At 44.1% G+C, this 27,570-nt stretch overlaps 1 protein-coding gene across 9 annotated transcripts in view; it reads left to right on the forward strand.

The window, feature by feature from the left end:
- TERT (telomerase reverse transcriptase) overlaps positions 1-27,570 on the forward strand; it is a 961,487-nt gene that overhangs the window by 567,605 nt on the left and 366,312 nt on the right. Inside the window, exon 12 of one of the 9 annotated variants that reach the window (XM_068236449.1) lies at positions 12,455-17,183. The exons of 6 other annotated variants lie outside the window; for them this stretch is intronic. In XM_068236449.1, coding sequence (XP_068092550.1) covers positions 12,455-12,665 — 211 coding nt within the window. In that variant the 3' untranslated portion in view covers positions 12,666-17,183. Of the gene's footprint in view, positions 1-8,372; positions 10,543-12,454; positions 17,184-27,570 lie in introns of those variants that run through there. 2 more of the 9 variants (XM_068236451.1, XM_068236450.1) reach the window with 2 other exon arrangements.

Here is a 27,570-nt window from a genome sequence, read left to right on the forward strand (position 1 = left end):
CACAGACAGGACCTTTATGCGGGGAGGAGGCGCGTCAGCTGACCGGCCGGTCGGCTGACGTCAGAGGGCATGCTCTCCACTTCCTATTGGCTGATTTGCGTGGGCGTGCCTCAGGGTCTCCTCCGCTTCTTAAGCTCGGCGGAGTCGCTCGCAACTTGTCTGCTGTTGCGAATACTTTGTGTTAGCGCTCAGACCTTTTGATAGCTATAATTATTAAGCATTGAAAGACTGTATTATTATCATCTGTGTATGACTCTGGCTTGTTCAGACTTCTCTTTCGCTTAACGCTTCTGTACCTTTGCCCATCTGATCTTGTTGCCGACTCTGCTTGTTTAACCTTCTTGCCTCTGCCTTCCGATTTTGTACTTATCTGCCTGTCTGTTGCCAACTCGATTAGTCTGACCACTCTACTCTCACCAGTGAGCCCTTGTCACTGGTGAGGAACTGCTGTACTGTTAGTACCCACCAGCTCCTCTGGTGAGGTATCTCTAAACCTATCAGTACTTACTGTTGCACCAAGCACTTACCTTTGTATTTAGCTATCACATCAGTACCTTGCTATACCTGCATTATTGGTGATTCTGCAGATCACCACATAATCAGGAATAGTGTCTGGATTATTGGTGATACTGCAGATCACCTAATAATCAGATATCTGACATTGCTGACACCAATCGTTACACTGTGCTGTCTGAGTTGTGGGGTGGCCCCAACTGCGGCAGTACGACCACTTCCTGGAACCTCTCCTTTGTAATGTTTTAACTGTGCCGTGGTACCAACACTAGGTGCCATGGTGGAATATCCATACTGCCTGCCACACATTACACTCCTTCTCCTCCTCCTGTCTCCTGCTGCCTGTTCTGCTCCCACCGCCAGGGTGCATCTACCTACTCCTCCTCCTGCTGCTGCTGTCTGTGGTACCCACCACCACCAGGGTCCTCACAGAACTATATCTTCTGCTGCCAGTACCAGCTATTACGCCACTACAATAGCTGCATCTACCTACTCCTCCTGCTGCTCCTTTCTGTGGTACCCACCACCACCAGAGTCCACACAGCACTATATCTTCTGCTGCCAGTCACCTCTGCTACCAGCTACCACACCACTACAATAGCTGCATCTACCTACTTCTCCTGTTGCTCCTGTCTGTGGTACCCACCACCACCAGGGTCCACACAGAACCATATCTTCTGCTGCCACTACCAGCTATTATGCCACTACAGTAGCTGCATCTACCTACTCCTCCTGCTGCTCCTGTCTGTGGTACCCACCACCACCAGAGTCCACACAGAACTATATCTTCTGCTGCCAGTCTGCCACCGCTACCAGCTGCTACACCACTACAATAGCTGCATCTACCTACTCCTCCTGCTGCTCCTGTCTGTGGTACCCACTACCACCAGGCTCCACACAGAACTATATCTTCTGCCACTACCAGCTACTATGCCACTACAATAGCTGCATCTACCTTCTCCTCCTGCTGCTGCTGTCTGTGGTACCCACCACCACCAGAGTCCACACAGAACTATATCTTCTGCCACTGCCACCATCTACTACGCCACTACAATAGCTGCATCTACCAACTACTCCTGCTGCTCCTGTCTGTGGTACCCACCACCACCAGGGTCCACACAGAACTATATCTTCTGCTGCCACTACCAGCTATTACGCCACTACAATAGCTGCAGCTACCTACTCCTCCTGCTGCTCCTGTCTGTGGTACCCACCACCACCAGGGTCCACACAGAACTATATCTTCTGCCACTGCCACCATCTACTACGCCACTACAATAGCTGCATCTACCTACTCCTGTCTGCGGTACCCACCACCACCAGGGTCCACACAGAACTATATCTTTTGCTGTCACTACAATAGCTGCATCTACCTACTCCTCCTGCTGCTGCTGTCTGTGGTACCCACCACCTTCAGGGTCCACACAGAACTATATCTTCTGCTGCCACTACCAGCTATTATGCCACTACAATAGCTGCATCTATTTACTCCTCCTGCTGCTCCTGTTTGTGGTACCCACCACCACCAGGGTCCACACAAAACTATGTCTTCTGCCACTGCCACCAGCTACTACGCCACTACAATAGCTGCATCTACCTACTACTCCTGCTTCTCCTGTCTGTGGTACCCACCACACCACCAGGGTCCACACAGAACAATATTTTCTGCTGCCACTGCCAGCCTGCAACTGCCACCAGCCATTATGCCACTACAATAGCCTGCCACTGCCACCAACTATTACGCCACTATAATGGCTTTAATTTTTTTTTAGATGTCTGAGCTGAAAACTGTGATGTCCCAGTTGTGCGGTTGGACTTTGGACACAATGTGGGCTGCACAACCGCTGTCTGGAACCTAGTCCTGATGTTAATTTACAGCCATTTATTTTATTTATTTTTTTGTATTTGAAGTCCCCACATAATCAATTTGTGTTTCTCTTTAAAAAAAAAACATGATGCTACTTGCCTCATTTACCCTAAAAAATGTGTTAGAAGCAATTTAAAGGCCACTTCCGGTTTTCTATCCGCATATCCCGGATAATGTGTTCGGATATCCGCATGTATGCGGATATCAGAACGTTCGGATCCGGATATCTGGGTATCCAGATCCGCATCAATTCGGATTTTAAAAAGGGGTATCCGAGCACCCCTGGCAACACTCACTTTGATCTGAGGAAGTGAGATCTAGCTGCCGAAATGCATCGACTGTTTCCAAAAAACATTGTTTTCAGCCATTTTGCTTTTAGCAACTTTTTTAAGTTTTATGAAGAAATAAATACGTTTGTACCAGCAACAAGGTATGGTTCACTGAAGCATCCGAGTGAAGCATAACATTAAGTGAGAGATCCACCTGACAAAACGAGGTGGTGTGAATCTGGTGAGTGTTATACTGATTGGAGTGTGAGCGCAGTGGACTTTTTTCTACTATTTATCTGCTGAACAGGATATCTCCACAGTAAACTCACAGGACTCTTTGGTGTTGTAAGAAATTAAGTGACTTTTTGTAACGGTTTTATGCAGAGAGGTGGAGCGTTATACTGATTGGAGTGAGAGCACAGTGGACTGTTTTCTACTATTTACCTATAGTTGAATACCTATACTGGGGGCACCTGTATCTTGCTGACCTTTACGGGGGCACCAGCTATACCAGGCTACCTATACTGGGGGCATCTACACCAGGCTACCTGCACCACCTATTCCAGGCTACCTATACTGGGAGCAACTATACCAGGCTACCTATACCGGGGCACCACCTATAGTTGAATACCTATACAGGGGGCACCTGTATCTTGCTGGCCTATACTGGGGCACCAGCTATACCTGGCTACCTATACTGGGGGCATCTACACCAGGCTACCTATACTGGGGCACTACCTATAGCTGGCTACTTATACTGGGGGAACCAATACCTGGCTACCTATACTGGGGGCATCTATGCCTGGCTAGGGCAGGGGGATGAGCTGAGACAGAAGGGGACAAGAGGTAACACAGGGGGATAAAAGAGGCACAGGGGGAACAGAGGTGGACAAAAGAGGCACAGGGAAAAAAGAGATGAGACGGGAAAATGAGATCACACAGAGGGACACAAAAGAGGCACAAACTCAGGTGACACAGAGGGGGACAAAAGAGGCACAGCAAGAAAAGAGGGGGACAAAAGAGAATGGATAAAAGATAAAAACGGACCTACAAGTCCCTATCTTATTTGTTAACCGGGGACTACCTGTACTTTGCTAGTATTTGGCTCCACCCACAACATGCCATGACCATGCCCACTTTTTGCTGCATCACGCTGTGCATGCTGCTTTCTTCAGTGTTGGAGCCATGCACATTTTTCGCCACAGCGCACAGACACGGGGGTGAGGTGGCTAGTGGGCGGGCACAGCAACCAGTGGGTGGGCCTAGGAAGGGGGGGGCCAGGCCTGATGATGTGTGAGGATGATAGGGGGAGTTTTTCCCCCTGTCTGCCGCCTCCTCTGCCAGGGCTGGCTGGTCAGCACTATTTGTGTCATTAGTTTGCAGTACTGTGGCTGCTCCTCCCCTGAGCCTGCCCTGAGAATGGCCCTGGGCTGCCTGGATGCTTTGACATCTAAATTTACTGACACATTGTGATGGGGAAATTGCAGAGAGACCCTGGCTGCAGGGAAACCCTAAAGTCCCAAACCACTGCAAAAATCACAGCGAAGCTTCACCCCCAAATTACCACAGCGCTAGGCCCCCAAACCAGATGGAGGTTGCGCCCCAATCTGTGGAGCGATTCTTTCCTGTGAATGCAGGAGTCTGTAGTGGTGAGTTACATCACCTCCAAACAAAGGTAACACCTCCAAAGCTACCTCCCCTACAAACTCTGCATTGGGGGCTCCCTGTCTCCCTCTTTTCACCACATAAACTGGCAGTTTCACTGGCTACCTATACTGGGAGCGGTCTCCCTGGCTTACTGTAGAGGGGGCTCTCTGGTACATATGCTGGGCGGTTTCCCTGGCTTCCTATATCAGGCTCTATAGCTACCTCTACTGGGGGGAGGGGGGGGGGGGGCTGACCTCACTGCCACCACACCTGATGCTAACCTTGTTAGAATGTAAGTATACTTGAATTCTAGGCCTCAGGTACTAAAGTCTTGTAAAGACTTTAGATGCAGGGTCTCTTTAAGCATAGTTTCGCTGAGAGAAATTATGTAGTCATTTACAAGAAGCATGTTCCTCTAGAAGGACACATAATGGGTTATAAGGTCAAAATGTCCCGACATTCAGACTACGAAAAGGTAAACAGAGCGGGTATTTGGAAAACATTGCATTTAGGGCACTAGATGATGATGTGGGTCACATGCCCATGCCCGCCAATTGTAGGCTTCGGGGTATGGCTTGGGTGATATCAGAATTTAACTCTTTGATGTTCATATAAAAGTAAGAGACGGGATGGCAGAGGGAACTTCGTCTTCTGCGTGCTATCCTGCTCTCTACGCTTCCTATTTAGAATAATAGCTTCACGTCTGTATGCTGTAAATATATGTGATGTACATAGGAAAGACTGTTTATACGCTGAAGAAATCAACATGTAACAAAAAATGCCTGATGGAATACTTGTAACTGATTGCTGAATAAACCCCTTAACCTTCCTGGCGGTAAGCCCGAGCTGAGCTCGGGCTATGCCGCGCAGGAAGATATCTCAGCCCCTGGTGGGGCGATTTGCTCCATTTAAAATGCTGTACGTGCAGCTAGCACTTTGCTAGCCGCGCGTACAGCTTGATCGCCGCCGCTCTGCGGTGATCGCCCGCACGCAGCGGCGCAAGAGAGCCCCCCCCCCCGCCAGAGCCCTGCGCTGCCCGGACCAATGAATTCCGGGCAGCGCTATGGGCTGGATCGGAGGCGTCTGACGTCAGGACGTCCATGACGTCATTATGATCGTCGCCATGGCGACAGGAGAAGCCAAACAGGGGAGCGCGTTATATACGCGTTCCCCGGTTTGCTATTGATGCCGGCGACGATCGCACTAGAGGGACACATGCACCCTCTAGTGGTGTTTCATGTAGCTACCACTCTGGTAGCTTTACATGAAACAAAAAAAAATTAAAAAAAAAAAAGTATTTTTGCCTATATGGCAAAAAAAAATGAACCGCCAGGAGGGTTAAAGGTGAAGGTGGCTGTCTCCGCTCTATCTCCTGTATGCTGTCGCTGTGAGTTGCAGCTCTAATGAGTTGCTGGTGCCGGAGTAAAAGGTGTGTTGTGCTGTTACCAATAGCAACCAACAAATAGGTTCTTACAGTTGGTGCCTGAAACCCTAGGCCGATCCCAGATCGATGATTGGTGATCCAGGTGTGCACAAGAGTCAGTCTAATTGAGTCAGACTTCTTGAAGCAGCGACTTACATCTCTGTGAAGCAAGCACAATAGAACACAGGAGAAGCTCAGAGCTGAGCTGTAAGAGTACTGAGGCCAGAGACAAGAAGAGCAAAGCTTATCAAGAGGAGATAAGCACAGTGTGGAGTAAGTCTGGAAGTTTCCCGGCGGCAGGTGGCGATGTGAGTGGCCTGTGACTGTATACTCAGGTGAAGGTGTCCAAGGCAATGGGTTTGGGCAGATCCCATTAGGAACTTCAGCGCATCGGATGCCTGTGAGAAAACTGCCAAGTAAGCTGGGTGGTAGACTCTGAGATCATCTGGTACAGAGGCCACGTGATGCAAGAAGTCTTAACAAGGCGAGTAGATGTTATACATGATTGTGTGTAAAAATGCATGTTTCCTTTCACTTTCCCTCCCTTTCCCTGTCCCTCACTCTTAAACAGTGCAGCGTCTCCCCGCTGTTTTTTTTCTTTTTTCTCTCCTTCGCTCTCTCTCTCGCTCTATGGGCAGCATTCACGCCGCCCGTTAGATGTCAGTGGATGGGGAGAAGGAAGTCAGACTTCGGGAGAGAGAGAAACTAAGAGCTGTAACAGTGTTTGTTTTTTTCTTTGACATTCTGCAAAGTTTCAATGCTATGTGTCTAAGTGGTAACAGTTTGACTTTTTTTTCTAGTTTAGTTAGGCAGCGCACAGCAGTGAGAACTTTTTTTTTCTTTTCCATGAGTTATCTGTTTTGGGCTAGTGAGCACCCTCGCTTCGCATTCCTGAGTGAGGAGTATGAAGCTGCGCGGCAAAATATGCTTTATCTAGTAGTGTTTCCGTTCGTACAGTTCTGAGTTATGTCCGAGCCTTGCGGATGGCTTTTTTTGGTTTTGTTTTGAAAGGTTTTATTGTTTCATTTTGGTGGAAATCTGTTAACGGCTGTAAGATTTCCCCCCTCCTTTCTTGTGGGAGGGGTGATTAGGGTTATGTGTGTGTGGAATTCTGAAAAGTGCTGTTTTATCTTTTTATGTTTTTTCCTGAATCAAGTTTTTTTTTTTTTTTTCTCAGCTGTGTGTAACATTCATTTGTATTGTTGCAATGTGACATGCTAATGTGTCAAGCAGTTTTTTTCTGTATGTTTTTTCTCTCCTAATTTGTAGAGGGCATTGCTATGGGAAACGGCCATTTTTGTCTGATATTCCAGGACTTAAAATGGTGCCTCAGACTTCGGGGGCGGATCCCAGGCAGTCGTGATGCTCTAATGGGAAGAGTCTTCTGAGTCCAGGGATAAACCCTCACCCCCGCCCCCAGGAGGGAGGGGGGGTGAGGGAAGAGAGCGTAGGAAATCTAGCCAGGCCTGTGGGTATGGTACTGCCCATAGTTGAGCTGATTCCTCTGCTGTGCAGGGCTGATGCAGAATACACCCTTATGAGCAGGACAGCCTGAGATGTGAAATCACGGAGTGTGGCCATCGTTTGTGTACAGGAATATCAGCAGGGGTAATACGCTGTAGCTGTCAGATGGCTACTGGATACATAGGAAGCCGATCCCTGAGTCATATCAGGGGGGGTGCCTGTAGTGATTTGATTCACATGTAACATGAGTTCCCCGATAGAGGTCAGGGCGATAAGAGGGTACATAGCAATGGAAAAAAAATAAAGAAAGAGTTGACCAATCGAGCTGTCCGTTAGAACGCTTGCAGAGCGTTAAGCATTTTCGTTTTTTGTCCAGGACAAAGCCAGCGTTTGACAGAGGTCAAGGCTGGGCAGTTTGTGCGGTTTTTGCGTCTGTGGATTGGTCAAAAGGTATTTTTTCTTCTTCTTCCAGCTCATACCAAGGGTTCACACAATGCACAGGACTGACAGCAGTCCAAGGGGCAAGATTGTCGTGTATAGAGTGACAGTGTATTTGTAGGGTATTAGTCCTATGTCCAGTCTAGGATCCCCTACACAGTCAGGAGTCAGAGACTCACATGCAATTGTAGTAAACGGTCATGGTAATCCCTGGACGGGGTTCTGCTTAGTTAAAATAGAAAGCACACCTTCCTACAGGAGGTAGCCGTGTTTATTTTTGGGGCAAGCGCAGAGGTAGTAGCATTGCCAAATAAGTTCACAAATAGGACTTCCGTCAGAGCTGGTTGCGATAATTGAAGTCCTAGGTAAGTGAAGTAAAATGGGTAAGAACATTGCAAGCTCAACTGCGAGCTGCAGCAGTGGTCAGGTGGTCCCTACTCAGTGCATACTGCGGTCAGCGTAGCGGCCGAAGTATGTACAGAGGGAATGTAGAGGTCAGTGCTTCAAAAGGTGAGATCAGAGGGAAGCACATTGTAACAAGATAAGTACTTATGCTGTGGTACATAAAGTAAGGGAGAGGGCTTTAGAGCCTTCCCATCATCAAAAAGTTAACAAAGTTTAAAAGAACTACACAGAAACGAGATCAATCATGATATGCATTGATCAATCTAAATTGTATAATTGAGATTGGAGCAGTAGGGCTTAACGCAAATCATTAATAAGAATTGATTTGATTGGTTTTCTGTTTCAGGAGTTTGGCGAATATGGAATTGAGAAAGCTGAATTACTGGCACCAGAGGCAGAGATGGAGATGTCAGTCGGATGAGCAAAAGTTTCCGGCCAATCCTGCAGTGGAAAAGAACGAGTTTTCCAATATTGGACAGAGACTAAAGACACTGTCTGAGCAAAGCATAATCCAAAGTGCATACGTTTTTCTTTCCCAATGAGGTGCTTTAATAATGAAGAGTACCGTGCTGATGGTGATCATAGCTTGCCATGTCGTCCTAGGAGACCGAGAAGAGAAGACATTCTCATGGACAATGAGGGGTTAATGAGAACACAAGGCCCAAGCATGTTCATGTTTCTAGAAAAAGGTACTCATCCTTTTGCTCTACCCTCAGATTGGTCAGTACGGACCAAGTCGGGTAGGAGAAAAGGATCATTGGTGCCAGATGGAAGCCAATTTCATGGCACGATGGTGGTAAAAGGTATGAAGGATCAGGTGTGCTGGAAGAATGATATTAACGGAAGCTCAATGCTACTCCCGAATGTCATGCTCTCCCAGCCCAGACACCGATCCAAAGTCTGGTTAAAAGGTACATTGCACTACAATGGGTATATGCAAAAGGTGAAGTGTGTGGTACAGGATTACCTTGTCTTGGTTCCCTGGAGTGAGATGGTTCTAGACTAGAGAGGAACGAGCAGTAAGCGTCACTTCTCCTTCAGGAGAGAAGCAGGGAACAATATCACACTCTGGAGCAACCAACAGAGGGATTCTCTGAGACAACTATACACACGTAAAGGCTGGAAAGCAGAAGGGTTTTGGTTCTTGGAACGAGAAGTAAAAATCGAAATCCAGCCACATTTTCAGGTGACAAAGAGGGTGGGGAGCGCGATCCCAGAAAAGGGAGAGCCAACACAGGTAACATCATCCTCACTACATGGGTCACAATATAAGACAATACTACACAGTCCATATTCAGCCACTTATCCTCATGTTAGATGGTTAAATGACCAGGTACTCTTAATAGAAAGATTGCCGAGAGTACATTCTTCCCAACCGAAGGTGCGTATTTTGCCTCAGGACATAAGGGGGGGGGCGAAGGTCCAATCAGGACAGTTGGGAATAGCGTTTGTCATTGATATGCTAATCAATTTCCCTGAAGAGAGAGTACAAAACGTATTATTCTGGGAAGATCCACAAGGGTTAGCATGGGATGTTAGTTTAATGGATCAGGGGACATTTTGAAGTAGAGAGGTAGAATCCTGGGATACATCAGGTAGCACCCCGGGGACTCTCTATGATAAAAGGGTAATGGGACTAAAAAAGAGGTCATTTAACAATTAGGCACATTAGGGCAGCAGAATGTGGGTACCCAGCATCATCTGAACATGGTTTTTGAACAGCTAACGCACAACACCTATAAGGTTCAGGGGTACACTCAAAGGCACATTCAAACAATTCTCAAAAAGATGATTGCACATGGTAAGGGTGCTGCATGGGAAATAGCATGTCTATCCATGCAGACTGATTTAACGGCAGATTTCAAGAAAATGAAAACAGGTTCATAGGTGTCATCTGAACCCTAATGGAGAAACCTGCAGATCAAGTCATTTCAGGGGAGCTGTTAGAATGCAAGTATACTTGAATTCTAGGCCTCAGGTACTAAAGTCTAGTAAAGACTTGAGATGCAGTGTCTCTTTAAGCACAGTTTCTCTGAGAGAAATTATGAAGTCATTTACAAGAAGCATGATCCTCTAGAAGGACACATAATGGGTTATAAGGTCAAAATGTCCCGACATTCAGACTACGAAGAGGTAAACAGAGCCGATATTTGGAAAACATTGCATTCCGTGCATTTAGGGCATAAAGCACTGGCGCACTAGATGATGATGTGGGTCACATGCCATGCCCGCCAATTGTAGGCTTGGGGGTATGGCTCAGGTGATGTCAGAATTTAACTCTTTGATGTTCATATAAAAGTAAGAGATGGGATGGCAGAGGGAACTTCGTCTTCTGCATGCTATCCTGCTCTCTACGCTTCTTATTTAGAATAATAGCTTCATGTCTCTATGCTGTAAATATATGTGATGTACATAGGAAAGACTGTTTATACTCTGACGAAATCAACATGTAACAAAAGATGCCTGATGGAATACTTGTATAACTCTGATTGCTGAATAAACTCCTTAAAGGTGAAGGTGGCTGTCTCTACTTTATCTCCTGTATGCTGTCGCTGTGAGTTCCAGCTCTAATGAGTTGCTGGTGCCGGAGTAAAAGGTGTGTTGTGCTGTTACCAATAGCATCCAGCATATAGGTTCTTACAAACCTCACCGCCGCACCTAATGTTAACCTCACCGCTGCACCTAACACTAACCACACCACCACAACTAACGCTCATCTCACCACCGGACCTAACGCTAACCTCACTGCCACTGCACTGATCACTAATCCTCACTGCCGCACTTAACGCTAGTCTCACTGCTGCACCTAATGCTAATCTTACCGCCACATCTAATGCTTCTCTCACCGCCACACCTCACGCTAACCTCACTGCCACTGCACCTAACACTAACCTAATCACCACACCTGACGTTCACCTCACTGCCACACCTAACACTAACCTCAATGCTGCTACACTTCACTGGTGCCACACCTAACACTAACCTCACTGCCACACCTAAGGTTAACCTAACCACCGCACCTAACACTAACCTCACTGCCGTCACACTTCACTGGCACCATACCTAACGCTAAACTCACCGCCGCACCTAATGCTAATCTCACCACTGCCACACCTAATGCTAACCTGACTGCCACACTTAACACTAGCAAGTGACACTATTGGAGGCGCCCTTCAAAATGATGTGTACCTTAAATGTATAGTAATAGTAAATGGTAAGAGAGGTAGTTTCTTACCTGTTAAGAAGACTCGTAGGTCGATATAAAAAATATATAACTATTTATTAATACTTGTAAGCAATGTAACAGAGGCGCCAAAAAGTGTAAAAATAGATAAAATGTTTAAAAGACAGGGAGGTAATAGGTGGACTTACCTCCCTGATGCAGACACAGGCAAAAATTCGGGTTTCCGACAAAATAACGTTTTATTTATATACTCCAATATTTAGCAAAATATTGGAGTATATAAATAAAACGTTATTCTGTCGGAAACCCGAATTTTTGCCTGTGTCTGCATCAGGGAGGTAAGTCCACCTATTACCTCCCTGTCTTTTAAACATTTTATCTATTTTTACACTTTTTGGCGCCTCTGTTACATTGCTTACAATATTGTGTCCACCCCTGGTGGAGGGGAATTGGCCCCCTTTTTTTCCTAATCTACAGAGAGCGACTTCTTAATCCTGAGCGGGGACAGGTTTAATCTCCCCGCCTGCCTATACAGTGATTACCTGGAAGGTAACCCTGACTTGTGAGTATCACTCTTACACTGATACACCTTAACTATACTGCCAGTACATACTACACCATATTGGGCTCTCGGTGTCTCCCTCCCTTTACTATTTATTAATACTTGCACAGACAACGCGTTTCGCAACCTTACAGTTGCTTCATCAGGTCAAATAAAGTGCTTTAGTGTCAATTTCCTCCGTATGGGCGCCATATATTATATATAAGATAATATTGTATTATCTGAAATTTTTACATAGTATAGAAGGCTGCTCCCCTATAGCAAATCTTCATAACCATGACCCTAGAGACCTCTAGAGAAGGTTTCAGACAAGGGAACTTTAATATATTAAAGAATTGGCAACGGATCTACTAGTATGGATATATGATAGATAAATGATTGTCAGTATGAATTGATATATTATGGATTAATGTTGTATAATTGATTATTGGCTTTTAATTGATAATTCCACCATGTAATTGATGATATTGGTTGGTTATGTGTTTTATTTGAGATAGGTGACCTGTATTAGATATGTGGCATTTTAAGTATTTTTAGAGCGGATGTGTGTATGTATGCATGCATGCACATAAGTGTATATGTATATATATATACACATGTATACATTTTTTATGTGTTTATATGTTTTATATGTTATTGTTGATATAGCCTGAGCGCCATCTCTTTTCTTTTATCTCCTAAGCACTTTATTTGACCTGCAGGACATGGTGCACCGCTCAATGCTCCAGGTCTCGGCAGCGGTGGGGAAACAGATGTCTCAGTGGTGGCGGGGAGCCGCTTGCAGGACGGCCCATGTGGTGCACCGCTCATTGCTCCAGGTCTCGGCAGCGGCGGGGAAACAGATGTCTCAGCGGTGGCGGGGAGCTGCTTGTAGGATAGACCGCGTGGTGTAACGCTCATCGTTTCAGGTCTTGGCAGCGGCGGGGAAACAAGACTCAGCGGTGGCTCTGGTGGAGCTGAAGTCCTCCAGGATGGCCCACGTGGTGCACCGCTCATCATTCCAGGTCTCGACAGAGGAGGGGAAAGAGTTGTCTCAGCGGTGGCAGTGAGCCGCTTGTAGGAAGGCCCACCTGGTGCGCCGAGTGAGAGGCAGCTCATCGCTCTCAGCAGTGGTGGAGTTTGAGCACTGCGGACGTGTCACAGAGAGAGCAGAGGGCATCTGGAGAGCCCGAGTGCCGCTCATTAGCCATGCAAATGAGATATGTTAAAGAGCTGGAGCCCCGCAGCGCCACCTTGGAGCTCCATCAGGCGCATCCATCTCAACCTTGACATAGGTCCCAGGATGCAGGACTTCGAGCCCGTGGCTGGATAAGTGTGCTATGTCCTGCACTTGCCTGTGGGGGAACACTTCGCCTTACATTCGGACTATAAGACGCAGGGACTTTCCCCCCCCCCCACACTTTTAGGGGAGAAAAAGTGCATCTTATAGTCTGAAAAATACGGTATTTCAAATATTATATTAAGTTAATTAACAGTTTGAATGCCCTAAAGAATAATTATATACAATCATATTTATATATTTTATACAACTAGAATAAAAAAGGGTGATGTAAAAGCAGAAGGCACACAAAGGCCATCATTATGATTACAATAACCTTATTGCCATCTAGTGGCCATTTAAGGGAATTTATCTTAAACAACATTAATGATGGCATATGGCAGTGATGGCTAACCTTGGCACTCCAGCTGTGGTGGAACTACAAGTCCCATGAGGCATTGCAATATTCTGACAGCTCTAAGCATAACTCGGGGAGGCAGAGGCATGATGGGATTTGTAGTTTTGTCACAGCTGGAGTGCCAAGGTTAGCCATCACTGGCATATGGGAACACGGATACTTATATCCAGGCTCCCAATGCCATCTAGTGGTAGAATTATACATATATGCATTTAAAGTGGACCCAAACTAAAAATACAAGATTTCAGTAATAAAATCTATTTTCTAAATTATAATAATAAATAGCAGCCTTTTTTCAGCTGCATGATGACAAATATAAAATATTTTACATTTATTGGAGAAACCGCTCCCTTCCTTTCATATTGCCAGGACAGAATCCGGCAAAATGCTGGAGTAGGTGGTGTCTGGCAATGGAGGAATTGCTAATGGCTGCCACCTGTATAACCATAGTTATGAAAAGAGAAGGGTGAAAAGCATGCACTGAAATGCTCATAGGCTTGAAGGAGTGTTTATTTATCTTTGTATGTGTCAGAGTGATGCAACTAAATATTTTGAATTAAAAAAATGTTTGGTTTGGGTCCGCTTTAAAGAAGATCTGTGATGTATTTACATCAAAGTAAAATAAACATATTACCGATTCCTCCGTCATTCCCCCTCTTCATTTTGCCTATTTTCTCCGCTCCCCGCTGCCAATAAATAGCTTAATTAATAAACTATAATTTTTAATCAAAACATAATGCAAATTGACTCCGGAAGTGCTTCCGGGTCATAGCAGATGATGACAGAGGATGAGAGGAAAGCTCTGTCCCTGACTATCTCCTTTACAGGGACGAGCTCTGCTGAGCTGAAGCAACAAGAGGCAGCTCTCCCCCTGCTGTCAGCCTTACAGGAACGAGGCAGACTTTCCCTCTGCTCTCTGGAGTGTGCACCAAGGTCAGTGATGACTCATAGGATTACGTACAGCAGGGGGAGGGAGAGGCAGATAGCAAAGAGGAACAGCTGCTGTATTGTCTGCCTCTTCCTGCAGCACAATATTCGTCTAACTACTAACTAGACAAATAATTAGAAAGGAGCAGGAGAGAGACGGCACAGCTGTTTCTACATGAGACAGGGAAAAAAAGATTAGTACTTATGAAAAGAACATATAATTTCATTTGAATTGCATTTTAAAAAAGGGTCACAGAACCCCTTTAACGTTTCCATTTGGATTATAAAAAGTGTAAAAAAAAGTGTAAAGAATGGTGCAAAAAGGAAGGGGGGCATGGGGCTGTAATTAAAGGGAGCCATTTGTGATAAAGCATTCATTATAATATTATGAATGTGTTTGTGTGTGTTTATGTGTGTGTGTGTGTGTGCAATTTCATAATACATTTAATAAAGTGCAGTGCATCAATCAAAAGTGCAAATTATCTACGACTGAGGAAATTCTTGTTGGCTTAAAACACTTAAAAGTGCTAAATCTCCGGGGCCTGATGGCTACTCACTTCTTTTTTATAAAAGTTTGCCCCCATTGTAGCCCCTCTCTTATCTCAAATGTACAACGAATATACCAGGAGCAAATCTCCAGGCCAGGACACTCTTCAAGCTAATATCGCCATGCTACCTAAATCAGAAATAGAGCCAATAGATGTTAGTCATTTTCGCCCTATTTCATTGCTTGATGTGGATATTTAACTTCTAAGCAAAATTCTAGCCACTCGAATCAATAGGTTTCTTCCACAGGTAATCCACAAGGATCAAGTGGGCTTCGTTCCGGGGCGCCAGGCCCCAGACGTGGTCTACAGAGCTATCCAGGTTTTTGAAAGCTTGCATTATAGGAAAATCCCAGGTGTCTGCTTAAGCCTGGACGTTTATAAAGTGTTTGATACGCTCTCCTGGGACTATTTGTACCTGGTGCTGCAGCGTTGGGGTTTTGGGGCATCCTTTATAGCTTGGCTGCAAGCCCTTTATTCTTCCCCCACGGCCAAAATACATTATGCAGGCTATTCATCCCCTAACTTCACAACTGAAAGAGGCACTCGTCAAGGGTGCCCTCTTTCTCCGATTCTATTTATTATAGCAATGGAGCCACTAGCCCAGATAATCAGAAATGCAGATAGGGTCCAAGGTTTCCAAATGGCAGGAGCTCAACATAAGCTAAATCTTTTTGCGGACAATATGCTGTTATTCTTGTCTAACCCAAAGTCTTCCATCTCTGCTCTGATGGAAATTATGAAGGAATTTGCACAGGTCTCTGGTCTGACCATTAACCCAAATAAGTCCTCCCTTATGAACATAACTCTGTAGCAGACAGATTGGAAGGAGTTGACCAAAGATGTTCCATTTCAGATAGCTAACATATAAGATATCTTATTTAGGAATCAAGTTAACCTTGAGACACAATTCTCTTTTCCAGGTAAATTATTATGCACTATCTAAGCAAATCACGCAGTATATCTCAAACTGGTCAGATATGCATTTGTCTTGGATTGGTCGTGTACACTCAGTAAAGATAACTTTATTTTCCTGAAGATTTTATATCATTTTATATTGCTCCTGGTCTGGATTCCTCCACATTTTCTTAGATTGTTCCAACTTAAAATAAATAAATTTATATGGGGTAACTCCAGACCGAGAGTAGCTAGAACCTCTTTATATTTACCCATGGGATTTCCTGATCTGCATGCATATTACCAAGCTTCGCAAATTGCACCAATGGTTGGGCTGTACAGAGGCTCTGAGATGCCGCAATGGGTACTTTTTGATATTGCCTCGGCTGCTCCCCTATCGGTTCAGTGTCCATTCTGGCTCCCACCTAAACTCCGTCCCCCTTTACTAAGCTGCTTATTTACAAACTGTCTGTGGGTATGGGACTCTTTCAAATATTCCCGGAAACTGCTATCTCCATTTCTCCCACTACTGCCAATCACTGATAACCCTCTCTTCCTCCCGGCATTTGATGACTCAGCAGCATTTCGCTGATGGGCCACCAAAAATCTACTAATAGTGTACCAATTGATAAGAGACTCAAAGGTAGTCAGTTGGGACTATCTGAGGGAAAAGCTCCAAATTCCAGGTTCAGAGTATTTCAGGTACTTGCATTTAAGGCACTGGATAAATTAACTGCTAAAAAAACACCTCAAGTGCCAATGTGTCCTTGTCACTGTTTGAAAACGCGTGCTTACAAGATACTAAGGGGGATGGGCTTGTAAGCAAGCTATACTCCGCCCTAATAGATCCAGCACCTGCCTTCCTATATGGGTGTGTTAAGAGCTGGGAATCTGATCTGAAGGGTTCTCGCCCCTCTGAAGAATGGTCACTCGCTTGGAACAGTCTCTTTCATCTTTCCATAAATCTAGGCCTAATTAAAGCATCCCTGAAAGTAATGATGAGATGGTATTGGGTGCCAACCAGATTTGCCCATGTAGGGGGTAATGGCATGTGTTTCAGGGTTTGTCAGTCCAGGGGAGACATATTGCACACTTTTTGGTCATGCCTTCTGTTGTCCCGCTTCTGGTCCAAGGTTTACCGTTTATTACAAGCTGTTTTCTATACTCAAGTACGTAAGAACCCTTGGTCGGCCCTGCTGCACTTTCGCACAGGCCTCTTAAACAAAAATCAAGAAATTCTCTTTCAATTCATCTTTGTAGCAGCAAAGCAAACAATCGCTAGAGCTTGGAAAAAACAGCTTAGATAGATAAAGGCATCTGCACACCCATGTGCAATAAGGTGTGCAAGGTACAGAATGAGAGATCATGTGACAAAGAGCAGAAAAGGAACTGTACATAAATCTGCACCACCAACGTAATATTCAAAAAGTACAAATTTTATTGAACAACCAAGAATCATAAAAACATTTAAAAAAAGAGGTACTATATACCACTGAGAACAAACCCTTTTATAAAGACACATGATAATGCCATAATAAACAATGCCTCACCTCAACATAATCAATGATGCCAGAGATAATAATACATTTTGAACTAGGGTTCAAATAAGAGCCCCAATTCAAAAATGGAGACCCGGGTCCTGAACAATGGCGAAGCCTGATAAGATGCTGGTGCTAAAAAAGATTAGGGAATGAGTGACCAAAGGTGGGAAAGGAATATGCTCATAGTCATGTTACCACAATAAAGATTTTTTGGATCTACAACTTACCATGGGTGCTGACAACTGCATACACTCAAACCTTTATCGGAAACCAACTGCAACAAATAGCCTGCTGCATTTTCAGAGTTGTCACAAACATGATCAGAAGCTTGACCTTCCTGTAGGCCAATCATTACATTTGAAAAGGAATTGTTCTGACCTTGAGGACTTCAAACGACAATCTCGAGATCTCACCAATCGCCTATGTGAACTGGCTATCCAAAGAAGGTAATAGCCCGGGCATACCAAAGAGCTAGAGATTCTGATAGAACCGAGTTATTGCATTCTAAAAACACTCGAGTTGATAAAACAATAAGTTTTATCTCCAATTTTAACAACCAGTGGTCAGATCTCAGATGCCTTATGAAAAAACATTGGCCCATACTTTTATCTGACAATCACTTGAGCTCCGTCCTTAAAACCTACCACTCGATGAGTTGTAGAAGAGCCAGAAATTTGCGAGATACCATATGCAATAGCCTATATCAGAGATCTACTACGTCCTTGGGAAGAGGCATTAGATTTCAGGGAAGTCACCCTTGCGGTGACTGCTCTATCTGCCAATACATGCATCCCACTCTTTCAGTCACAAACTGTATGGGGACCAATTCATATCATCTTCATCAGTACAACAACTTTAAAACCCGAGGGGTTATATATTTAATATCCTGTGATTGTCCAAAATTATATGTGGGTCAGACGAGCAATTTATTAAAAAAGAGAATTCAACAACACCTATCTAATATAACTTTAGCCAGCAGGGACCTACAGAATAATAAACTGATGAGCGTCGCCTCCCATTTTCTATCATGTCATCAGGGTAGAACTAATGGATTAAAGGTGGTTGCTCTGGAACGACTGATGGTTGGCCCTAGGGGAGGAGATATAACCAGATGATTATTACAAAAAGAATTGAGGTGGATGGGTAGCCGTGGTCCGGTTGGATTAAATGGGGAGTTCTCCTTTAAATCATTCCTTGGCTAATTGGTGAATATTATAGTCCTTATTTGATTTATGATTTCAAGCAAGTATAATAACCTCATGCATTTTGTTTGGTGGAATGCGAAGGTGAGTGCAACCGCCAACACATAATTAGTTTATTTCAGTCACTTTCAATTCACTGCTGCAGAGGTAAGCGCAATATACAAGTGCTTGACTGCGAAGGTGAGCGCAGTTCAGCCCTACGCACATCATTCACTGCACAGTTTATTTTACGTTGTTTTGCAGTGACACTTGTTATTTCTGGGCAGGACCAAGGTAAGTAGGCCGCTGCGCCAGTTGAATAAGTGTGCCATCTTCTCACTTTTGTTTTACACTGTTTCTTCCTATTTTCTCACCTGTCTGTATTCCTACACAATTGAGGGTTTAGTATTCCCATGCACACAAACACAATATACTTATCTTATTTATATCTTGCTGGCTTTATACATAGAAATAAAGGAGACCTCCGATCGATCTATCCATTTTTACAGGATCTAACATAGCAATTGAAGATGCCAGATCTCGTATTCGTCCGCCTGCTGATCCCTCTGGTGATCTATGGACATTCCTCATTGGATCTACAGAATTCTAACAAATTCCTATGAATGAATAAGGGGATTCCATTTGAAATATACCTGGCTGTTGGAAATGGACGCAAAAATAATTTTTGTGCCTCCCTGCAGGGTATATGGACACTTATCAAGTGCCCCCCTATATTGTGATTCATATATAGACACTTTACTAAGTGTCCTTTTACATGTTACCAAATTGCTCTCGAAATGTAATTTAAGAAAATTTTGTATGTGGTTTTGTAATATAAACATCTATTATGAATGCATATTTGTAATTAATGAAGCCATTGTCTTAGTGCCTTACCTAGTGTTCGACCTCTTGCTCTAGGCTTTCCATTATCTATTCTAGTGCCTCAATTTATGTTCATTTATTGTCATTTGCACAGGATTTATCTTTATTGAACTATCATTTTATTTATCTAGCCACCGTAATTTAGTGACAAAGCTTTCTCCTGCATATTTACTTATTTAGTCCGGTTCCGCTTATGGGCCACCGTAGACTCCTTGCAATGCGCTCCAGTGTGGTTTCATACGCTGTGTGCGTCTTTGCATTTACTTAGTTCCCAGCAACTGACCTGTGAACACACAGGCCACCGTAGCTCAGCCGAGATGTCCCAGCCGGATACTTCCGGCTTGTGTTGACGCACTTCCGCTTGTCGCAACCCAGCCATACAGATCCTGGCTCCATGCGGTTCACCAACCGGAAGTACCCCGGCGAACACTCCTAAGTGGTTTTACTTGCACAGGTGTTTACACTTATGTAGTGGCCAATCCTATTGCCTTACTTCGGATATATAAACATGATACAAACCCACAATCTTTAGCTCCTGATGAAGTGGTCATACTGACTGCGCCACGTGTGGAGCCTTCTCATGCCTCCCTCTGCCTGAGCCATTCATTACCACACTTGGAGATCCTGTTGGAGTCCTGGGCGGGTATAGTATGCCATACCACTTGGTAGTCACTTACTCTAAGCTGTATGCCTGTCACATCATCACTATTTGTTTCATGATTTATTTATTGTGGTAACATGACTATGAGCATATACCATTCCACCTTTGGTCACTCATTCCCTAATCTTTCTTAGCACCAGCATCTTATCAGGCTTATTCATTGTTCAGGACCCAGGTCTCCATTTTGTAATTGGGGCTCTTATTTGAACCCTAGTTCAAAGTGTATTGTTATTTCTGCTATCATTGATTATGTTGAGGTGAGGCATTGTTTATTATGGCATTATCATGTGTCTTTATAAAAGGGTTTGTTCTCAGTGGTATATAGTACCTCTTTTTTAAATGTTTTTATGATTCTTGGTTGTTCAATAAAATTTGTACTTTTTGAATATTACGTTGGTGGTGCAGATTTATGTACTGTTCCTTTTCTGCTCTTTGTTACATGGAAAAAACAGCTTGTTCCCTTTGAGGAAGTAAAAAACTGGATCTCATGTATTCTGATCCAAGAACAACTTGCAAGGACTCTCCTGGACAGGCAACCCAAAGTGGATAGTATTTGGGGCCCCTGGAAGGTATACCTTTCCATAACTGGAAACAACTAACCTGCTGAGTTATAAACTATGAACCTATCAACCCGAGGGTTCTGGCACAGGAAGGACAAGTCTTTTCTTCGCTTTTCTTACCCTTTCCTTTTCTTCCCCTTTCCTTTTCTTCCCTTTTCTACCCTTTTCTACTTCTCTTCTTCTTTTTCTCTTCCCTTTCCTCCCTAATATTCTTCTTAAGATTATCCTCGTCACCAGGCATTGTGCGGTGGTGTAACAGGCATCCCAAGTCAAGGTTCTCGTGAATAAGGAGCAGTGCTCACACTGGAACGCTGAGCTCCTTTGATTTGATATGGAGGGGACCATTTAGGCCCCATAAAATGTGACAATTTTTCATGCCTTTATTATCAGTGATGATGTTGCTTTTGCACATGTTTTCTAACTGTCAGTCATGAAGACTTGTTCAGAAGTGTGCCTTGTCCTATAAGGTATGTTGTTTATACTACCTGTTAAATTTCAATAAAAGTTTGAAATAGAAAAGTGCACATTATCATAAATGTGCAATAAATGCAAATCTTGATTTCTTTTTTCTTTTGAAGAATTCTATATTCACGATTTGAATGTGTATCTATGTGAAATAAAATATACTGTATATCGTAAGTAAACCACAATCTCGAGAATAGAATAAAACGGGAAAAAATCCATAAAAGGTGTCACAAAAATGTGTATCCCAATAAAAAATTCACCAATCACCATCAAATAAAGTGCTAGTGCAAGAAACAATCAAACAAACAAACTGTATGCCATACTTATCACAGCAAAATATTACATATAAGAGAAAGAGACATATGGTCCAATATATACAGTACCATCACCACCCAACACACCCACAAGTATTCCAATATACTCACAATTCCTAGGTACCCACATAAAGGGTTTGATTAATATATTCTAAAGTCAATACCAGAGAACAAAAGGGAAGAAAAAGATAAGGAGAGGAAATATATATAAATTAGTTAGTTCATTGTGGAAGCATCCAAAACTATATTCCTCATTAAGTCCTGATGGACTCCTACTCTGCAAGCAGTGAATCCACCATCAGCCTTCAGTAGTTTAGTAGTGATATTACCTCCACAAATTCCCTGTTTAATCTGCTGTAACCCACAAAAACGCCAACCAGACAAGGAGCTATTATGTGCATAAAAAACATGTGCTGCTATTATTATTATTGATTTATAAAGCGGCAACATATTCCGTGGCGCTGTACAAAGTAAGAAACAAACATGGGGTACATAATAATACAGACAATGGTGTACACCAAAATACAAGATACATAATTAGTGACAAAATACAAAGAAAGATACAAAATACAAAATATAGAATTGGTAATGACAGTGATAAAAGTAACATGATGAATAAAATGTATAATGGTTACCAAGACACAAAAAGGGGAGCCCTGCCCTTGGGAGCTTACAATCTAAATGGAATGGGGAGGGGGGGGGGGACAGGAGGAGGGGTAGTATGCAACAAATATATTAGAGGCTGTGTGTTTTAGGATACCTAGTAGGAGTGCAATTTGGTCTTAGGACAGAGGGAAGTGGCCCAAGGTAGCGCATACGCTTTTCGGAACAAGTGTGTTTTTAGAGAGCGTTTAAAGGTAACAAAGTTTGGCGAGTGACGGATGTGCTGTGGGAGGGCATTCCAGAGGAGGGGTGAAGCGCGTGCGAAGTCTTGTAAATGTGAACGCGAGGAGTTGATTCTAGAGGAGGACAATAGAAGATCATGTGCCGATCTGAGATTGTGATTGGGTTTGTATCTGGAAATTGGTGAGGATATGTACCGGGTAGAGAGATTGTGGAGAGCTTTGTAGGTTAGGGTTAGGAGTTTGAACTAAATCCTCTGGTTAATTAGCAGCCAGTGAAGAGCTTGACAAAGAGGGTCGGCAGAGGAAGATCGAGACGAAAGATGAATGAGACGAGCAGCTGAGTTCAGTACCGACTGGAGCAGTACTGCTGCTACAGTTGTAATTGTCCTTAAAGAGACACTGAAGCAAAAAAAAAATATGATATAGTGAATTGGTTGAGTACTATGAATAATTACTAGAAGATTAGCAGCAAAGAAAATATTCTCATATTTTTATTTTCAGGTATATAGTGTTTTTTCTAACATTGCATCATTCTATAATATGTGCAGATTACACAACACTCAGCATTCAAAATGATTCTTTCAGAGCAGTCTGTGAACTAATGACCTCTCCTCTGGCAGAGAAAAAAAATAGTTCAGGAACAGTTGAGATAATAAAAGTCAGAAAATAGCCCTCTCCACGACTTTGAAAGTTGTAGAGCTTAATGGCTTTTTTGCATAGAGATAACAACTGGAGTTTCTTAACTCTTCCTGTACTGGAAACAATTAGACTGATGTATCTGATCTTAATGTTTTATTTCTTAGCTGTACTACACATACAAATCATAATATCATAATTTTCCCAGTACGTCTGCTCAGACAGCACCCCTAATAAGACTTGTCTCCCTCCGAGCAATGGACAGGAAGCTGCAAAAGATTTAAGAATTTGCATAATAGGCGGACATCTGTATAAATAGGCATAGCCTTCCACTCTACCTTCAGTTCTAGTTTCCTGTCCGGACGTGAAGGAGGGAGAGGTCTCAGGGATGCCATCTGGTCAGGCGACTGGGGCTTGCTGCGTGCGCTCCTGGGCAGTCCGCTTCAGGGGAGAGTGGTATGGGGTCGCTGGCAGCAGTTAGGAGGCTTCTCCCAGCAAGGCGGCAGATTTATGCGTGCAGGACGCACGCTCCAGGAACTTCCGCTCTGAGAACCGGAAGTCATCACGCGGAGGCGTCCCACGTGACAAAGAAGCGCTACAATGTCGTCAGCGGCAGGGGCCGCGGCGTGGAGCAGCGCCAGCTGGACTGAATACTTTGATTGGGGTAATTATGCAAATTTACCTTCCCGGCTGATTTATTTTAAAAACCACCTTTTGATCCCATGTCTCAGATGTTGGCTGAGATCATGGAGGACGCTGCAGGACCCTCCACTGCATCATCTGTGGAGCCTGGCTCTGAATCCTCTCTGGCAAGTAGTCTGCGGGGCACACTGCTTAGCTATTGTTTAGTTTGGTTTTTGTGGGTTTTTTTCTAGAGGGTTGTGTAGCTAATTTAGGCTTGTTTCTTTGTTTGTATTTTAGCCTAAAAAGTCTGACAAAGTGGATAAGTCGGGGACACATTCTAGTCAAGACAAACGCTCAGACAGCAAAGTTGAAAAGAGATGTGCTATTTGCAATAATCGTATATCTTCCAGCTCATCTAAGAAATTATGCCAGTCCTGTACTGATAAAGTAGTGAAGAATGAGTCTCCTGCTGTGTTTAAAGACTTGATGGGGTGGATTAGAGCGGAAATGGCTACAGCCATTAGAGAGATTAAGGATTCTGCTATGACTTCTTCCTCTACAGCCGATATTGCTTTACCTTTGCCTAATACTCTGCCTCTAAATGTTCCTGTGCCTAATCCCACTAATATTATCTCTGATGCATCCCCTGCCTCACTTCCACCAGTCTCCCCGGCGGGATCTCAGATTAATTTACCTATCCCTATGGGGGCCAAGAGGAAAAGGTCTGCTGAGGATATGATTGAATCTGATCTATCAGAGGGAGAGATCTCCTCTCTTGAGCAAATTTCAGAATAAGAGGTTTTGGGAAAAGGGGATAGACCACCAAAATTTGCCTTCTCTCCAGAGCTGATGAGAGACTTTATTTCTGCATTACATAGCACCATGGGTATAAAGACTGAGCAGAAATCCTTGACACCTCTCGACCAGATGTACGAGAGCTTGGCGGACCCCCAGTCTCATTTTATTCCTGTTCATTCTTATCTGAAATCTATGATTAAGAAAGAATGGGATTTTCCTGAGAAAAGGACCTTTTGGCCGAGATCTATGTCCAATCGTTATCCTTTCAGTCCCGAAGATTCCGGGTTTTGGGGTCCTCCGCCAAAGCTTGACCCATCTTTGTCTAGAGTGTCAAGGAAGACTGATTTGTTATTTGAAGATTTTGGGAATCTTAAAGATCCCATCGACAAAAAGATGGACAATATCCTTCGTAGAGCTTGGGAGTCTTCCTCTCTAACCTTAAAACCTACAGTTGCATCCACAGCAGTGGGTAGATCTATGAAAACATGGCTTCTAGAAATGCAGGCCAAGATTGCTTCTGGCGTCCCTAGAGAGGAGATACTCAAGGATTTTCCCAATTTGTTTAATGCGGCTGATTACCTTACTGACGCAGCTGATGACTCTGTTAAACTAACGGCAAGCACCACTGCTCTTGTGAACTCTGCCAGAAGGGGAGTTTGGGTTAAAACCTGGGGAGGCGACAACTCATCAAAGTCAAAGCTCTGTGGTATTCCTTGTGAAGGGGGTCTCTTGTTCGGATCTAAACTGGACGAGACCTTAGATAGATCAGCTGACACAAAGAAAAACTTTCCCACCAGAAGGAGATCTTTTCAGTTTAAACGGCCCTTTCGTGGTCCATCAAAATCAGAGGGTAACGAAAAAGCAAACACAAAGAGGAGATGGGCCCCTTACAAAAACCAAAGAAATAAGCCCAACAACCCCCCAACTAGCAGGTCAGGTAAACAATGACATCAGGCTCCCGGTGGGAGGAAGGCTATCCCACTTTTTCAAAACATGGCAACTGCACTTAACAAATCCATGGCTCCTGCACATTGTATTAGAGGGATACAAAATAGAATTCGATATCACGCCCCCTCAGAAGTTCCTTCTCACTCCCTTACCTCTAAACCAGGTAAAACAGCTCGCACTCCAAAACGAAGTAAGATCTCTTCTCCACAAAAGGGTGATCTGGGAGGTTCCCTCATGTCAGAGGGGCCAGGGGTTCTATTCACCAGTGTTTCTGGTCAAAAAGGCCTAAAGGGACTTCCGCTTCATTATAAACCTAAAAGGCCTAAACAAGTCAGTAACATACAGAAGGTTCAGGATGGACAACATTCTGTCTGTGATTCATCTTTTACAGAAGGACTGCTTCCTTGCATCACTGGACCTGAAGGATGCATACCTGCACATTCCTATCCACCTGTCCTCACAGCAATTCCTCAGATTCGCAATTCTGCTAGACGGAGAGGTAGGACATTTTCAATTTAATGCTCTCCCCTTCAGGTTATCCTCAGCACCATGGTTGTTTACCAAGGTCATGTCGGAGGTACTGGCAGTGTTAAGAATTAAATCAATTAATATCATAGCCTATCTGGACGACTTACTGATTTGGGGTGCATCTGCAAACTTAGTGAATTCTCATCTCGATTAATGCATAACCTTTCTTCAGTCATTAGGGTGGCTAGTAAACTGGGAAAAGTCTCGCTTATCCCCTTGTCAGACTATGGAATATCTGGGGTTCATTGTTGATTGAATGAGAGATTGTTTCTACCTGATAGGAAAATCTCTTCCATACTTAATGCTCTTCTTTCTTTTCAGACGTCAAGAAGCATCTCACTGAGGAGGGCAATGGCAATATTGGGACTATTAACAGCATCTTTCCCTGCGGTTCAGTGGGGACAGTTCCATTCAAGAAACCTACAGTTGTGGATCTTAAGAAATTGGAACAGGAGGTCGACTTCCCTCGACAAAAAAGTGATAATTCCACACGATGTCAAAGTGTCGTTACTATGGTGGCAGGCACAGGATCATCTCTCGAAGGGCCGTCTCTGGCAGTATCCAAGCCAGACTACTATAACTACAGATGCCAGTACGTGGGGATGGGGAGCCCACCTGGACCTTCTTGCAGCTCAGGGGCGTTGTTCAACCAAGCTGAGGTCCCGCTCATCAAACAGCAGTGAGCTGGAAGCAGTATGGCAGGCCTTACAGTGTTTCAGCAGCCACATCAGGGGTCATCATGTTTTAATAAGATCAGACAACAGCAGCGTAGTGGCATACATAAATCGCCAAGGAGGAACAAGGAGTCAGCTCTTGTGGCGCCAGTCATCTCGAATTCTAAACTGGGCAGAAGCAAACCTGGACTCCCTGAGAGCCAGCCACTTGAAGGGAACCTCGAATCAGCTGGCCGACTTCTTGAGCAGGAGGACCCTGGACCAGAACGAGTGGACTCTCAAACAGGAGGTCCTTCAACAGATTACGGATTTATGGGGGTGTCCGGAGGTAGATTTATTCGCCAGGAGAGTAAATACGAAGTGTCGGAGGTTCTGTTCGCTCCATCCACAAGACAAGCCTTGGGCGATAGATGCTTTCTCGGTGAACTGGAGTCACCATCTCATGTATGCATTCCTTCCATTGCCTCTAATATCCAGAGTTTTGAACAAGATCATACAGGACCAGGCCCGGGTGATACTGATCGCACCATTCTGGCCAAAAAGACCTTGGTTCACGTTACTACAGACTTTAACGATATCACAGCCAATCACTCTTCCTCTCCATCCAGACCTTCTGTCTCAGGGGCCAGTGTTTTACCAGAATCTGGGTCTGCTTCATCTTACAGCGTGGAACCTGAGTGGAGGTTGTTAAAAGCAAGGGGTCTCTCGGATGGCCTGACTGAGACTAATTCAGAGTAGGAAGAAGGTGACTCGTCAGATCTATCAAAAGGCGTGGAGAGTATTTAATGAGTGGTGTAATGAAGGTTCTATGCCCAATAATTCTGTCACATCGGTGCTGGAGTTTTTACATGCTGGTTTCCTGAAGGGTCTCAGTATCAGCACTCTTAAGGTGCAGACTTCTGCTCTATCCGTATTTCTGGAGAAAAAGCTGGCTCAGGAAGAATTCGTTATTCGTTTCTTTGAAGCTTTGAAGATAATTAAGCCAACTATAGCCTCTAGAGCGCCTACTTGGGACTTAAATACAGTGCTTCAAGGACTTTGCAAACCTCCGTTTGAACCCTTGGAACAGGCATCTGACAAGATGTTATCCCTTAAG

This window comes from Hyperolius riggenbachi, chromosome 5 (genome assembly GCF_040937935.1).
Source record: "Hyperolius riggenbachi isolate aHypRig1 chromosome 5, aHypRig1.pri, whole genome shotgun sequence".
Lineage (NCBI taxonomy): Eukaryota > Metazoa > Chordata > Amphibia > Anura > Hyperoliidae > Hyperolius > Hyperolius riggenbachi.